This window comes from Ceratotherium simum, chromosome 1, assembly GCF_057802395.1.
Source record: "Ceratotherium simum simum isolate JZ-2026a chromosome 1, ASM5780239v1, whole genome shotgun sequence".
Lineage (NCBI taxonomy): Eukaryota > Metazoa > Chordata > Mammalia > Perissodactyla > Rhinocerotidae > Ceratotherium > Ceratotherium simum.
The window spans coordinates 4,810,434-4,827,149 of record NC_141900.1 but is presented as its reverse complement, the minus strand read 5'-3'; the positions used below and the strand labels follow the sequence as shown (position 1 = coordinate 4,827,149).

The following is a 16,716-nucleotide window of genomic DNA, read 5'->3' as shown; positions in this document are numbered from 1 at the left end:
AGAACAGGCAAGAACTCTCCCAAACCCAGGCAACCTGACTGGCATACGGCCAGGGCTCAGGTTCTAATGGTTCTGACAGAACCAAAGGCCAGCAGCAGGACTGCAGGACAGCCGCCAGCGCAGGGTAGGGAAGGCAGCAGTGAAGGAGGCTCACTTGCGTGGCACTCACACCCAGCATCAGGTGCTGGTCATGGAGACTGCTTAGTTGGGGAACGCAGGATCTGTGTGTCCCAGATGCAGAGGGCGGGTTCTTCTTATTCTCATCCAAGATTCAACTATGATAAGTGTAAAATATTTCCTTTGTGAAGGAACTTAAAGTCAAGCAGCAGAGAGTAAGATAGAAATACTATAAGCCAACACTAATGGCCCTGATAGAGAAAGACAGGCTATAAGGGAAATGCTGAGAAGGCATTAAGCCAACCCTGGGAGGCAGTGGGAACACAGGAGGAGGGTGCTAGAAGTGGGGGAAGTCAGTAATGGCAGAGGACCAGACTGGGCAGGTGATCAGAGGCAAAATGGCATGTATGGGGTGTAGGGAGAATCATAGAGAGCTCCACTGAGCACAAGGTGCCCGACTTGAAGGGACCTAGCTAAGAACCTTGGACTTCTATCTTTTAGGCAATGATTAGTGTCGTGGTTAGATCTGGATTTAAAAAAAAATTAATTTGGTCAGATAGTCATTGTAACAGTCATCCATAAGGGAGTGGTAGGCACTTCGTGTCTAAATTAAATTAAATTTCTGTACTCTGTAAACTTCACATTGACAAAGAACAACAAATATTGACTATTTACTGTGAATAACAAAGACATTATTCTAAAATATAGTTTAACTTATACTTACACTCTACAAAGTAAAGATAATACAGGAAGTCTTCTCTTTAAAGAAAAATCTGTTGATGCTATAGAGCAGAGCACCCTGAAATCTGCCAAAGGGAATTCTATGTTATAGGTTTTAAAATAGATTAAACCAGTGAGGGTCAATCATAGAACCAATTATGTTTGAAAGGTACTCGGAATTCTATTCTAGACTCAGTCAGATACTGGAAATCTACAGATTCCAGAGTGACTGTGGCCAATTCAAAAGAGCCTTGAGATTTGTATTTAAAACGGTTCTGTACTTGAGCAGATTTAAAGGGGTTACAGAGGAGTGACGTCAGCATCACGTGGCATAAGCTGTCCCTCCTCTATGTCTCCCTTTTTTAACAACTAATTAGGCACCCACTCATGAACACAAGTGCCTCTGTGGGAGTTGGACTCAGCGCCATACGCCAAGGAAAGATGTCGTGAAAGGACTGAAAGGAAAAAATTCTAGAGGAGGATCAAGATAAAATATCAATAGTGTGTCTTCATAATTTTTAGTAGGTTCTCCAGTGACATGGTCCTGATTAGTCATTCCTCCATAAAGGATCCCTCACTTGGAAAGAGCAAGTCAACAGATTCAGGCCACATGGGTCATGGAGAGAGAGACACACCATTTTGGACCCTACACAGGAAAGCACGTTTTCCTTATCTATTTCAAATATGTCATCTGAAAATATTTTAGATATCCTTGCAAAGCCACCTTAAATCCTATTTAGAATAGTAGGGACATGTGTGTGTGCTTGTGGGCACGCCTACACACATGCACACACATACACCTTCTAGACCACTATATATCTGTGTATATATCTGTATATATACACAGATCCCTTGTGCTACTGACTTTCATCCTTGCCTAACAAGGATAAGAACACAGCATTAATAGCAACGAGATCTGGCAAAGGGCAAGTGGTAATCAGCACTGAATTTCCATATATTCCTGCTTCTAGGAGTTAACACCATTTAGCCATAAAAATAAATTATGTTATGGTATCAACCAAATTCACCTTAGGGGCTACAATCAGAGTAAGAGGGAAATTGAGCAATTTCAAAGGGGAAAATTCAGTGAGACAATTAAATAATTGAAATGATTATCTCACAGGCTGACAGCTTATCTTTTGACATTCTCCTTCCTGGTGTGGTGACTCACATCAATCAAAAAAAGAAGAAAAGAAAAATAAATCTTAACTCGTTATAACCAGGTATAAAACTGATCAGGCACATTTCTTATCTTGTAACCTCCAGGATGGAGTTTTCTCTCCCTCTTTATTCAAAAGTTGGTGCCATTCAAGGATGAGCCTGCAGGACCTACCTTAACCGCTGCAGGAAATCCCAGTGCAGCAGAATCCTCCAGAGGAGAAGAACTGTGCCTTGTAAGGCCAATTGCACAAAGATCCAGCCCAGGAAGTTCATCTCAAAGGGACTCACGTAGGAATCAACGCCGAAGTTGTGGGTCAGGTCATATTTGATCTGATTATAACAGAGTTCTATCAGTCCTTGACCCAGGCAGAATTGAGGAAAAATAGTAAAGACCCACTTGAGGACATCATAGATGTTCTGTAAATTCTGCGCAGTGAAAGAGAGAGAAAAGAAATCAAATTAAAAGCTCTGCACGACTTCCATTTCTCCTTGTGTCCCAGGTCCTCCCTAGCCAGTCACTCAGTGACACTCTCAGACAGCCATCAAACCAAAGAGGCTCATTCTCAGCCTTAAGATCTAATGGTTATGCCTTGCTAGGTTTTGGACTTGCTTCGGAGCCCTCACCCCTTTGTTCCCTCCAATTTCTCCCTTTGGGAATGGAAATGTCTATCCTATGCCTGTCCCACCATTGTGTTTTGGGAGCACAGAACTTATCTGGTTTCACATGTTCACAAGTGGAGAGGAATTTGCCTCAGGATGAATTACGCCTGATTTAAATGACGTTTAGATGAGACTTTGGACTTGAAAGTTGATACTAGAGCAACTTAAGACTTCAGGGGCTGTTGAGATAGAATGAATGTATTTTTCACATGAAAAGGACATGGATTTTGGGGGGCTAGAGGTGGAATGTTATGGACTGAATGTTTACATTTCCCCCAAATTCACATATTGAAGCCCCAACCCCCAGCATGATAGTGTTTGGAGGTGGGGACTTTGGGAGGTAATTAGGTTTAGATGAGATCTTGAGAGTGGACCCCCACAATAGGATTAGTGCCCTTATATGAACAGGAAAAACATCAGACTTTCCTCTCTGCCAAGTGAGGACACATCAAGAAGGCAGCCATCTGCAAGCCAGGAGGAGAGGCCTCATCAAGAACTGAATCTACAAGCACCTTGATCTTGGACTTCCAGCCTCCAGAACTGTGAGAAATAAATGTCTACTGTTTAGGGCACCCAGTCTATGGTATTTTGTTATAGCAGCCCAGGCTGACTAAGACATATGGGTGACATTAATAGTCACAAGGTGACATTAGTGGTTAAATGAGTGGATAATCCTAAAAGCTGTGACTGTGAGCATGTAAATAACATGCAAAATGCCTAGTTCATACTTAGCATTCAGTAAATGTTAAATATATGTATTTGTCATTATCAAACATATTAGAATAAAGTGGTATTACAAGGACAGAATGAATAAGGAAGGAGACAGAAAGAGATTAAACAGTATGTAATTTCAGAAAAAACAACAAAAAAGGCTGTATATTTAATATAATTTTTAAATTGAATATAAATAAAAATTCAGCATCTATAAATTTAATTGTCTTTAGCATCTGGTATTTTATGAATACTAGTTTTATTTTATAATGAGATTAAAATTATTACAATGTTAATCACTGTCCACTAAATGCATTCTGTAAAGTACTGTATGCCTCCAGTTTTATTGAATTTTTACCTCATTTCGTTCTCTCAATAAATGTACAAGGTACTGAGAAGTAAACTCAGTTCTAATGAGGAAACAGTCTCAAGAGGCTGATTAATGTGTCCAAGGCACATGGTGGTAGGGCCAGGACTTGATCCCAGTCTTTCTCGTCCAAAGAATAAGGTCTTGCCACCAAAAAACGCAGGTTCTAGAGACAACTCACTGAAACGTGGGTCAGTTTAGCTGTCCTTTAGACTCAGCGTAGATACTTTACAGTCTTTAACCCAGAAAGACCACCGTAACTACCAAGCAAAGCTAGGGAAATATAATAGAGAATTACACTCACATTTTACAGTCTTTCTCTCCTTATGTTCAAACTCAATAATTGATCTAAACAATATTTTATGAGGGAGCAAAATCACCATAATGTGTACATTATAATACACAACAATGTATGTATCATATCATGAAATTAAAGAACTTACAAAATTGTCAACTATACATCTCATAGTAAATAATGCCCTGTTTTCTCTTATAATGCAAACTTATAAGATGACTAGTATAAGTGCAATCTTAAATAATGTGATTTGGGAGCAATAGAAAATTCAATAAAGACTTTTAGGGGCATTTATTGTTATATTGTGCTTTACTGTCTTTCACATTTAGACACAGGAAAAACATGAAAGCTTCATTTAATTTTCCCTTAGTTCTTATCTTGACTATCACTCTTTATAGATGTCAACCAGTCCTAAAGAGGCTTATTAATCCCATTTTTCACAAAACTATGTCCCTAGATCAAACAATGTACCACATGAAGGGATTTTCTGTTACTTGATATAAGACAGAAACAGACTTTTAACTCAGGAACTGATAATTAAGGAAATGACATACTAATGATGATGACTTTAGGTCTGACTTTAAGGAATTCACAATTGTCTCTATTCTAACACGGACAAATCCTCACCAATGGGAGAGAGAGATGTTCCACATGTTGAGTTAAAACCCAAAATGTATTTTCTATAGAAATCAGCTTATAAATTGTGACTTGGCAAAAAATAAACTGCTCTTACTAGCATTATAGTTTGTATACACAATGCTTAATACTGGTTATACTGGCTTTTAAGACTGATCTGAGGGCCGGCCCGGTGGCTTAGCGATTGGGTGCGCATGCTCCGCTGCTGGCGGCCCGGGTTTGGATCCCGGGCGCGCACCGACGCACCGCTTGCCCAGCCACGCTGAGGCCGCGTCCCACGTGCAGCAACTAGAAGGATGTGCAGCTATGACATACAACTATCTACTGGGGCTTTGGGGAAATAAAAAAGGAGGAGGACTGGCAATAGATGTTAGCTCAGAGCCAGTCTTCCTCAGCAAAAGGAGGAGGATTAGCACGGATGTTAGCTCAGGGCTGATCTTCCTCACAAAAAAAAAAAAAAAAAAAAAGACTGATCTGAGAATCTAGTTACCTTTCTTGGTTTCTTTCATTGATTCTATAAGAACATATTGCTCCATAACTTACAAATGAATATTTGAAATCACTCATTTATAATATTGAGATTTTTAAGCAAATATCAAAATAAAGACCTAAGGAAAAGAAAGACCTTAGCAAAAGAAATAAAATGTCTTTCATTATTTAACAATTGAGTTTGACTCATTTTTTTGCAAACAACCTATTGCCTGTTGATTTCTCTCCAAGGAAGTAATGCTATTTATAACTGGAGGGAACAACCAACCTCAGTGATTCAATCTCAGGGATGCGAAGGTTCCTGGCTAGTTTCCTCTTTGAGTCTGGATGATCCGTCCTCTTTTTCCTTTTCTTTCTGTGATCCTGACCCCTAGAGCAGACCTCTGCGTTGAGTTTCTCACCGTAGGGCTTATCTACCTTGAGTCTGTTTTCCTTCTCACCTTAGTTCACCATGACTGACATCCCTCAGGGCCCATGTCATATGAGACCTGATGGAGGAGGAGGGAAACCGTACACCGCTTCTGCTAACTTCAGCATTCTCCTTAAGCTTAAGCCAACTAATTGTTCTGCAAAAAGGCTAGACACATTAATACAGATCAGTGTCACTAACAGATCTGTAAAAGTCACCAAAATAGATTGTTCCTTCATTGAACGCATAATAAATATTCACATACTTCACTACTTCTATACAAATAGGAGGCATAACAACATGAGGCATAACAATAAAAAATGTTCTGAGCCATCACTGGAGAGTCTACTAAGTCTCTTCAAGTCTGGTCATGAGAACATGAGCCTGTCCCAATTAAACAGGCATCTGTCTCTGACTCATTTGAGACACGACCAGCAGCACATCCTCCAGAACTGGGAGGGCCAGGCCTTTTCCAGGCTATTTTCTCAGTCTATGTGTCAATCAAACACCCAGGACTACTGAGGAATCGGGAGTCCATGCAGACAGCAAGGAGTCAGGGGAGAACGGTGTGGACAGAGCTGAGGAAAAAAAGCAAGAAAGAAATGGATTGAAATAAGGTGTCAGAGAAGAGTGCAAACTCTAAGTCCCTTCCCATGGATGGTGCAGGGAAGGCTGAAGGCTGAAAGATGAGGTAAAGCTGCCGAGACCGGGGGCCAGGCCTCAGAGGGAAGAGATCAGTGTAAGGAGCAGGATGGGGACAAGAGGGATGTGTCAGCAGAACTCGATGCAGCTTGACCTAGTTGCCTGCTGGGCATGACACTCAAAACGTGACTTGCTGATGCAAATGGCCTGTTGGAGAGAGGGTTCTTTGAGAGAGGCATGTCCTTCACCAAGAGAAATGTTCCTTAACCACAGATCCATTCTCAGGGCAGCCTTTTGCTCCAACACTTTGAAAGTAGCAAAACTAAATATGTTCCAGGGACCCCAGGAAGAGAATCACCCCAATAATCTAGATCTGCTGTGGTCTGAGAGTGTAGTTAGCCACTATAGCCAATCCTACCCTGTAGTATGTGACCCCGAAGAGCTACGACCCTGTAGCATCTGACCCCAAAGAGAGGAATGTCTGACCCCTACTCGTGTGACACTTCAACAGGACACATTTCAGGCACGTATTCACTCTTCCAACCATCAATCAGTAATTCATCAACAAACAGGGATGCAGCAGTGAACATGTTCGTAGGTCTGCCTTCACAACTGGAGTAGCGGAACCTGCACAGCTTTTGTCAGTTGTTGCCAACCTGGGCATAGCTCTTTTAAGGCACAGATGGTTTAGTTAATTAGAGTCAATTTGTCTTTCTGGAGATTAAAGATGGTGAATACTTGCACATTTCCATTTAATTCCAGTTGGCAAAGCAAGCGAATAGGCCTAGTCAACCTCCTCTTCTGACTAGTGCCCTCGGAGAGGCCATGCTGAAGACCACTAACCTGAGCTTTGGAGACGATGGCCAGTAAACGGGGCATGATGGTCATCAGCATGGTGCAGAGGCCAAAGATGAAGTTCACCGAGACATAGGAGATGAAAGCTACGTCTGAACTGGAAAAGATTCTGGACATCAGATACATCCATGGGAGAGTCGCATATCTGAAAAGTAAAGTGAAAAATCATGTTTATTTTCCTGTAACATTTATTTGTATAGAGACTGAATTATACGATGTTATATTGGGCTGTTCGTTTTTCCTCACTTAGTGGACAGAAACACTTTTTACTTAAGAAATCCCACAGTATTTTCCAAAGACAAAGCACATTTTCTGGGGCTATGGAGGATACCACAATATGATGAGAAGAGCACAGGGAGGTCAAACCTGGGTCCCGTGTGAGCCTGGACTTGAAGCTCTGTGATCTGGAGAAGGTCAGCTGATGTCCCCACCATCCCATCCCCCAAAGGGCATGCCTGAGCTCACTCCTTTGCTCTGATTCTCATCAGTAAAGCAGGAATAATACCTAATTGTTAGACTGAGGGTTAAAAGCTGTCAGGAATGGAAAGCTGTAGAGCTCTACATAAGAAGAAGGCATAAAGATGAAAAAGAAAGCATCCTTTACACTCCATGTGGGCACTGTGTGTGCTTCCACGGTGTTCTGGAATCCTCATCTCACTCCAACAACAGGGAAGGCACGTGCTGTGATCCCATTTTACAGATAAGGCAAAGGGATGAACAAGGTTCAGCTACCTTGAGTGAGGCTCCACAGCTGAGAGGGAGAAGCAGCTGAAAATGGGATGCATTTCTCTGTGGCCCCAAAGCTGGGTGGTAACGGGTGTCACCCTAGAAGCAGCCCCCACAAGTTTCAGATGACATCAAGATCTAAGAAAACACCCGCAATGTTCCTAAAATGAAAAGATCCATCTTCCTTCTTTCTTTCTCCATATCCTCAAGCCAGGTTTCATTCACAGCCAACTTTCCTCAGCTTCTCTCTGTCCCGATACCACTGTACCTCACTAAAGGAAACTGGTACTTCAATTATGGTTCTGAATATCAGCAAAGAAGTCACTTACTTTAAATGACAACCTTTCTCTTAAGTCCCCTGTATATCCCCACAGGCTCTCTGCCCACTCAAGGTAAACTTGACCCCATTTTCTTAGAGGGATTTAGTGGTTTCACATGAAATACCTCAGTGCCTTATAAATGCCTGGAGTTTTCTTAATACGTTAACTAACTCTGAAAATATGAGACTTCAAAATGATGTGAGAGATGCTAGGCCCTTGAGACAGCTATCATTTTAGTATAGTTCCTTTCCCATATGAAATCTATGATATCAGAATGTGTCCCTGGGTCAAAGGATACATGCTCATATTTCAGAAAATATAATAGATATGTAATATTATACATAAAATCATAGGGTGCTTCCAAAAATTCTCTCAACAACAATCTGTCTCATAATTTGAGCATGAAGAAAATTATTTTAGAGCGCACAAGACGGAGGTGAGAACTTTAAAGCAATTGTTCTTAAATAGTTTCTGTACCAAATAATTAAATTTTCATTAAATAATTAAATTAAATTAATTACCAAATAGGTAGGTTATGACTTTTGGTGCTTTAAACAGTCAACACCCCTGTCTGAAAAAAAGTACTTCAGAGAGGAATCAGCCCTGCAGGCTGACATACACCACACACCCTCTCTCACCTTTACTGTCTCTTCTGGGCATAAATTAGGTGCTACTCTCCCTCATGTGGCTGCTTTGACAAGCTGATGAAACAATAGTATTCAAAGTATTTTTTATAACTGAAATATAAGCATTAGTAGCAATTTGTCAGTCAAATTTTGGGTAGCTGTAATTGCTGTAAAATTCCTTCTTAGAGTGAATAAAAAATCTCTTAGGGGCCAGCCCGGTGGCGCAAGCGGTTGGGTGCGTGCGCTCCGCTGCGGCGGCCCGGGGTTCGCTGGTTCGGATCCCGGGCGCGCACCGACGCACTGCTTTGGCGGGCCATGCTGTGGCGGCGTCCCATATAAAGTGGAGGAGGATGGGCACGGATGTTAGCCCAGGGCCGTCTTCCTCACCAAAAAAAGAGGAGGATTGGCGGATGTTAGCACAGGGCTGATCTCCTCACAAAAAAAAAAAAAAAAAAAAAAAAAATCTCTTAAAATTACTGATCCATGGGCCAGCCCAGTGGCGCAAGCGGTTACGTGCGTGCACTCCACTGTGGCAGCCCGGGGTTCGCCTGTTCGATCCCGGGTGTGCACCGATGCACTGCTTGTTGAGCCATGCTGTGGCGGCATCCCATATAAAGTAGAGGAGGATGGGCATGGATGTTAGCCCAGGGCCAGTCTTCCTCAGCAAAAAAAGAGGAGTATTGGCAGAGGTTAGCTCAGGGCCGATCTTCCTCACACACACACACACAAAAAAACTACTGATCCAAACTCTATATTCTGGAACAACACATGACAAGCTGCTTTTCTTTTCCATGTGACAGCCCTACAAACAGCGAAAGATAACGATCTTGGTCCTCCTAAGCCTCTGCTACGGAAGGCCAGGTCTTTCTTGGTCCCTCATGCGACATGGTATCCAGCCAACTCTCTGTTACATTCTGAATGTGGGGGTCAGGGGCGTTTGGGTAGCAGCACCTCACACGGCATCTGAGGTGGTGGGCCTGGCACAAGGCACAGCAAGATCATCACCTCCTTTGACCAGCATGTCCATACCCAGGAATGGAACCTGGGAATGTGGTAGTTTCACTGTCCAGCTAGGCAGCAGGGACACCCTGATCTGTACTTGAGGGACTAATTAACACGTCACTATAATCTCTGCTCTATTTGAGATTGTTCAGAATCTGTACTTCATTACTCATTACATAAGGTTTCCGTATGGGATTATGTCATTTAAATATTTGACAAGTAAATCAAAGCATTGTTTAAGCAAAAAAGAATCAGAGGCAAAGACATAGACTGAATTGATGCCCCCGGAGAGTCTCTATTGCTACATTAACGAACAGTCTTTGAGTGTGGTTTTCACCAGCTATGCATCCATCACTTTTTTTTACTACACATTCATTAGTTACCTTTCAAATACTTGGTTCAAATCAACATATTGGCAGCTCCAGTCTTCCTGTTTGTTTCTTTTTAATTTTTTAAAAAAAAAAATTAAATTTCCTTATAGAGTATAATTATTATTTTTTAGTGAAACATATGGTGGCTTTTACCAATCTTTACTCTTTTATTAAAATATAATATAATATCACTTTCATTATTTTAGGATTTGCTGGATATTGGCATACTGTTCACAATTATTCTAGAATTTACGGGGTTTTCCTTCCTTTGAAAATTGGCCCCTCCTCCACATTGCATGAATTTTCTAAGACTCAGAACAAGATTTGTCACCTCATCTTCACAATCCTTTAGCACTAAATACGTTACTAAGGTTTTGATTTTTTATATGTTAGGTTCTCTTTTCTTTCTGACATTTTTAGGCGTTATTTTCCTCTTTTTGATGCTAATTCTCCCCCTTTTCCAGCTTAAATATCAAATTTCCTTGCTAGAGAGAGATCTCGAGAAAAAAAATTCTTACTGGGTATTCTTTTCTGTTATCTCTTATGAGACTCTATTCATTTACCCAAGACCTAAAATCTTCAGATTCCAAACCATTAAACAGCCAGGTTAATGCCTGGCCATGTTCTTAGGTTTCAGCTCATTCCGGGACTCGGCCCTCCTGAGATTGTCCTTGGACCCCTACACCTCCAGGTCTTTGTGGGGACAAGAGGGGTGAGCTGACCTCTTGTCCACTGGGGTGGTTAGGAGTCGGTGGCACCCCACAGAGCCTCACTCCTCCTTTTATAGGATCTCCGTCCCAGAGTTGTGTGCATGGTTGGGATCCAATGAAGGAGGAACTACTGTTTAAATCTGGACTAATCCTCAGCCCCTCTGATGTCACCCTGTGATTCTAGCCAGCCTCCCTTTGGCTCTTCTTCACTAGAATTAGCCTGATCCCCAACACTGTCTGTGTCATCTTTTCAGGTCCTTTCAGTCCCTCTCACCTAAGAATTCTTCACTTGAGTTGCGTCACCCCTATTGGCCTATGAATGTACTTCAAGAAATCTGTGAATCTCCAGAAATTCCTTGAAAAATCCTGTCTTTATGCACGTGAAGAGAATTCTTAGCTTAATTCAGACTCTTAAAGGGGCGCACAAGCAAAACAAGGTGAATGGAGACTAAAAACGTGTTTCTTAGGGGTTTCTAACCACTTGCTTTTGTCTAAGTTTTACCTTACTTTAAACTTAATGAAATCTGCTCTCCTAAATTCAAAAATAATTTATAGCAAAGTCTATTTAATCACACTCCAAGGCACCATGACAACACTAACTAGATCAATAAACTGAAATCAAACCATTTCTTTAGCACTAGGAATCACCAATATAGATCTTTACGTCCAAGAACATAAATTTCGGATTGAATAAAATGAGCATGTGTCTGCCATAAGCATTTTTTATAACTTAAAACATAATATCCTGTAAACACTAAAACAATTCTAATAGTAACAATATGGCTAAAATTAATTAAATGGGAACTTTTGCCAGTCACTGTTTGTGAGGTTTATATGAACTACCTAATTTAATCTTCACAGCACCAGAATTGGAGCTCTACAGGGAAGAAACTGAGGTTTAGAGAGAGTGATTAATATTTCCAAGGCCAGAATTAGTGAGTAGCAATATCAATATTTCCAGAAAGGTTTGTTTGTCTGTCTTTCTCTGTCCCCTATCGTATATCTAGTCCTCTAATAATGACATATACTTGTTTAAGTTAAACTCTGTACCCTAATTTGATGTTTTGGGTCACTGATATAACTGTGATCTGTGTAAAAATAATTTTACCTGTAATCTTGGCTTAAATAAAGCAGAATGCTTTGTTTAAAAAAATTATTAACCTTGAATTATAATAAATTAGTATGTTAATTATTGTCCCCACTATTAGCAAGCATCTCTCACATACTTAGCCTGGATATAGACAGAGGCGCAGCATATAAGAAGACCCACAACTATATATTCCTGATACCAAGTAGGTATAATTTGGGGACCACTAGCAATGATCCTGATTAGCGTGTATAAATGAGAAATTTATAAAATGACTTTTCTGCTTTTGCTATTTTTCCTCTGAGAACAAGTGATATAAGTTAGACAAAACATTTCCAAACTACTAATATCACAGGAGAGGGAAAATATGCCAGACATAGGGCTTCATGAGAGAATCTCCTCAAAGGCAATTTTAGAGCTAACTGGATTACGTGTTGGAGCTCCAGATTAATGTTGAAGCGAGAATAACAGAGAATCCATTTCCAACCTCACAAGTTTGTCAAACAGCTTGAGGGCCCGTCTGAGACAGGGCCAATGCCATCTCCATTACAGCTGTGTCAACCCGCCCCCTCCACGGGCGTTCATCATCTTGCTCTGGCTTGTTTGCTCAGTGTCCCTTGTAGAAGCAATGTAATTGCTTGAAAAGAGAGAAAATCATGAAGCAGACAGCAGGTTCAAAGCCATCCCGGGCGTTTTCTCTCTCAGAAAACAAACCATAATTCTGCAGCAGCGTTTCTCATCACATACCCGAAAAGTGCCAGCAGGAGGGCCGCAGCTGCCAAGTTCTCACGGAAAGTAAAAGCCGTTAACTGGAAGGCGACAATAACGGTGACGCACAGGCAGACGGAAACCAAGTAAAAGAGCTGAGTAAGTAAAAAGACAAAGAGGGACTTGTTACATCAGATGGGCATATTTATCATTATCTCCTTATCGTGAAGCTTTCATTTCACCTTCTACTTAAGTATATTTCCTATTTTGCACATCACAAGTTTTGTAGCAGTGGAGTTAGCCTTGGAGAATCACCGTTTGGGGCTGAATCGTGTCCCCCAAAATTCATATATTGATACCCCAGGAACTCAGAATGTGACCATATTTGGAGATAGGAACTTTAAAGAGGTGATTAAGGTAAAATGAGGCCATTAGGGTGGACCCTGATCCAATCTGGCTGGTGTCCTTATAAGATGAGGAGATCAGGACGCAGACTTGCAGAGTGAAGACCATGTGAGGACACAGGGAGAAGACGGCCGTCTACACTAAAGAGAAAGGCCTCAGGAGAAACCAACTCTGTGACACCTCGATCTCGAACTTACAGTCTCTAGAACTGAGAAAATAAATTTCTGTTGTTTAAGCCACCCCGTCTGTGGTATTTTGCTGCAGTGTCCCAAGCAAACTAACACAGCCACCCATACCCATCTCCTTTCAGAAACGTCTAGGAATCTAGACACTTTCCATGAAACATGGCTTCTTCCCACATTTAGAACCAAGGACAGATCCCTTGCCCTGCCTTATAACCACCTTCGAGGAACTCCCTGCCTCCCTACCCATCGGCCTTGCAGTGTTCCCCACAGCCTGACAACAGGGCCCTCCCTGGGGGCTCTCACACACCAGCTCCCTCTCGCTTTGGAGCCTCAGGCTGCAGAGTTCTTCCTCAACACCATCCACATGGTTAAATCCTTCTTAACTTTTCAGATCTCAGCTTAAATGTCACTTCCTCAGAGTCCTGCTTTAACCTCTTGATTTGAAATCACCCTCCATCCCATTATCCTCTTTCACTATCTCAATAAATCCAGTCACGGGTCAACTGTATCTTGAGTATTGATTTGTTTACTTGTTTGTTTTCTGATTCCTCCTATAAGAACATAAACTCCATTTGGGGAGAGATCTTCTCTGCCTTGTTCAGGGCTTTATTCCCAGCACCTTGGACACACCTTGACCCACTGCAGGCCCTCAAACATATCTGTTAAATGAGCCATTGAATAGATTAGGCAGGGAATGATTGGGTGAGGTGGAAAACAGTCTACCAAGATGAAAATAATCCTCCCCACTCTAAACCCCACAGCAAACATCTGCAGAGCAAAGAGGAGCCACGTGCAGTGGGAGTAATAAGGGGGTAATAAACCAAGGAATGCAAAAAAGGGCGGAGATTCGGGGATTTGGAAACTTTGAATCTCCCTGGTTTCCTGGAAACATGGCTCTCCTTTGCAAGTTCTTATTCTCTCTTGGGGCACCCTCTTGCATTTTCTCTGGGAAGGCTGTGGTCATTGCACATCACTGATTGGAAAGTATGGCAGAGTGGAGCAGCCAGCACGAGTGTACAGCTCTGGGAACAGAACTGAACCAGGACTCAAAGGCTGGCTCTGCACTGACTGGACACATGACCTTGGACAGTCATTTCCTCTCTCTTGCTTCAAGAGTATCCTTCAGGAAAGATGAAGGGGTTGAGGACAGCATTTCTCAGTCTTTCTTGGCTGACATTCATAAATCTCCTTGGGTGCTGACTGAAATGCAGATTCTAAGTCCCACCAGACCTACAGAATAGAATCATGAATGAAGGACAGGCCCAGGGAAACGTCACTGTTCCTCAGAGCCCCAGGTGATTTCTCTCGCTAGGCAGGTTTGGGGGAAACTCTGACAACACTAATGATCTCCTAAAAGGTTGAAGTCACTTAGGTGTGACCCATGTAAATTGTAAAAAGTAAATTGTTACATGTTTAAAAGGAAATAAATCAGCTAAATTCTAAGTCAAGTCAAAGGACTAGACATTACATGAAAACAATGTGTTAATACACCAGATTCTGTGCAGCTAGTGTGGCATCTGGCATTTGGCAGGTGCCTGGTAAATGTCAGGTTCTTCCCGCCTTCTGTTGACTGAAGTAAGATATTCCATGACATAGGGTGAGCCGCAATCATGAGAACAAGGATATCACTTTCCTATAAAGGACAATTCTACGCGACAATGAAAGTAGCCATTGACCTGAAGATGTGTTTTTTGATTCCAGTTAAGTGTCTTGAACTCTAGGGAATGAATAATACCGCATTATTCTTGTCCTCTTAAGGACAAAGACAGTGACCTGGAAGGCTTCCACTGGAGAGTTGACCACATACAGGACATGCCAAGACTGCTATACACATTAGGGGCTCTGGTCACACTGGAGCTGGTAGTGGGCGCAGGTGACAGATCACTTCTAATGATTTTTCTCCTTCACCTTCCAGCTCCTTGAAAAGAGCATATTGAAGGCCATTATTTCCTCATCTTCCAGATAAAAATCTTTGCATTTCTGTGGAGGTCCCTAATTTCCCAGATCTCCAGCCTGTGGCTTGTCAGTCCTCCCTCTTACGAAGCAATTACAAGTGCCTGATGGTGATAAGTCAAGGAAACTTAACCTGAAACACGCTTACCAATAAAATGATCCTTTCTTTTGTAGATAGAGGTGGCCAGCCTCTTCTACACACATACACACACATACACACACACACACACACACACATGCACACACATAAAGAGATTACCAATGTGGAGGCACAGGGAACATCATTCCCAAATCCTACCATGTCATACAGGAAGTTAGTGAACCAGTATGTTCTGTAGCCCAGGCCACATATGTGCTGCAACCTCTTGGCTCCAGTCACCCTGTCCCTCACTACGGAGCTCCCGATTGATGCAGACAGGATAGAGAATCCCAGCACAATGCAGAGGGCAACACCACACTGACGGATGCTCTCCAGGCTGTAGGCAAAACACACAGCTCGTCAGACATTAGACAAAGAACACAAGTCTTCTTTCTGTTAGTAACAATCATTGATGAGGATACAGCAGTGAAAATCATGAATTAAGAACTTATGATCAGCAAGGCATATTGGCCGAGGGCCTGGATTCTCATTAAATCCCCTCAACAGCCTTTTGAGACATGGATTTCTGTATAGAAGACATAAGTGAGGAGGGCAAAATTGAGGGACATTTCAGAGTCTGCCTGTCTGAAGTCGACTCTTGACCACTGAGTTTGACTCCCAATCAAGACAAAAGACATCAGCAGAGTGGCATCCATGGTGAGCTGTGGCCTTTGCCCACGTTGGGACCACTCGCTAGACAGCAACCCCTGTGCGAGGCAGATGGGTGGGTATTAGCTATAGCTCCACACATCACTGGCCCATCTCTGAATTTAGTCTCTCACAATAGCAAAAATAGCCTGTGATAGATTCAGGTATTTTTGTAATAATAGACACTATACACTTTCTTGGTCATTTTTGAGCTGGAGCACTAATACCCTATATCTCTCAAGTCAATCACAGTCCCCTCTTTAGGAACACTCAGTGCACAGGCAGTATTTCAGATGGCCAACGTGATGAAAAGACTCATCACGAACAGTCCACACATTCCCATCCATCCCACCTTGCTTTATAATAGACATGAATGTGCCTATACCTAGAATTCTGGGCAGGTGAGAGACGCTGCTGAAGGTGGAAGCTGCAAATCAGTATATGAACATGAGGACAAACTGCAGGGCGTGCTTCTTGCCATGCTAACAACTTGAGGAGAGAACGCCCAGTAAGCAGATTTGTGTTCTGCAACTCAGTTTTGTAGGTCATAAGAAATACATAAATAATACTTATTATCCATTTTTAACTAAAAGTTTGTCAACTGTATGATAGCAAAGGAAGATGGGAAAAAGGAGAAGACAGGCAAAAGCATTTCACCTTTTATAAGACAATGAAGACTGACACTTAATTCTGTTCATAAAGAGCTCTGGCTTTACCACCACTCATGTCTCCATCTGAACTTTGAGGAAAGTCTTGCACGAGAAATTTTCAAGG

General features: G+C 42.0%; 1 protein-coding gene across 1 annotated transcript in view; it reads right to left on the bottom strand.

The window, feature by feature from the left end:
- Positions 1-16,716, bottom strand: part of ABCA13 (ATP binding cassette subfamily A member 13) — a 420,155-nt gene that overhangs the window by 86,043 nt on the left and 317,396 nt on the right. Inside the window, 4 exon segments of the mRNA XM_004438384.2 lie at positions 2,171-2,424; positions 7,051-7,207; positions 12,652-12,767; positions 15,454-15,631. Coding sequence (XP_004438441.2) covers positions 2,171-2,424; positions 7,051-7,207; positions 12,652-12,767; positions 15,454-15,631 — 705 coding nt within the window.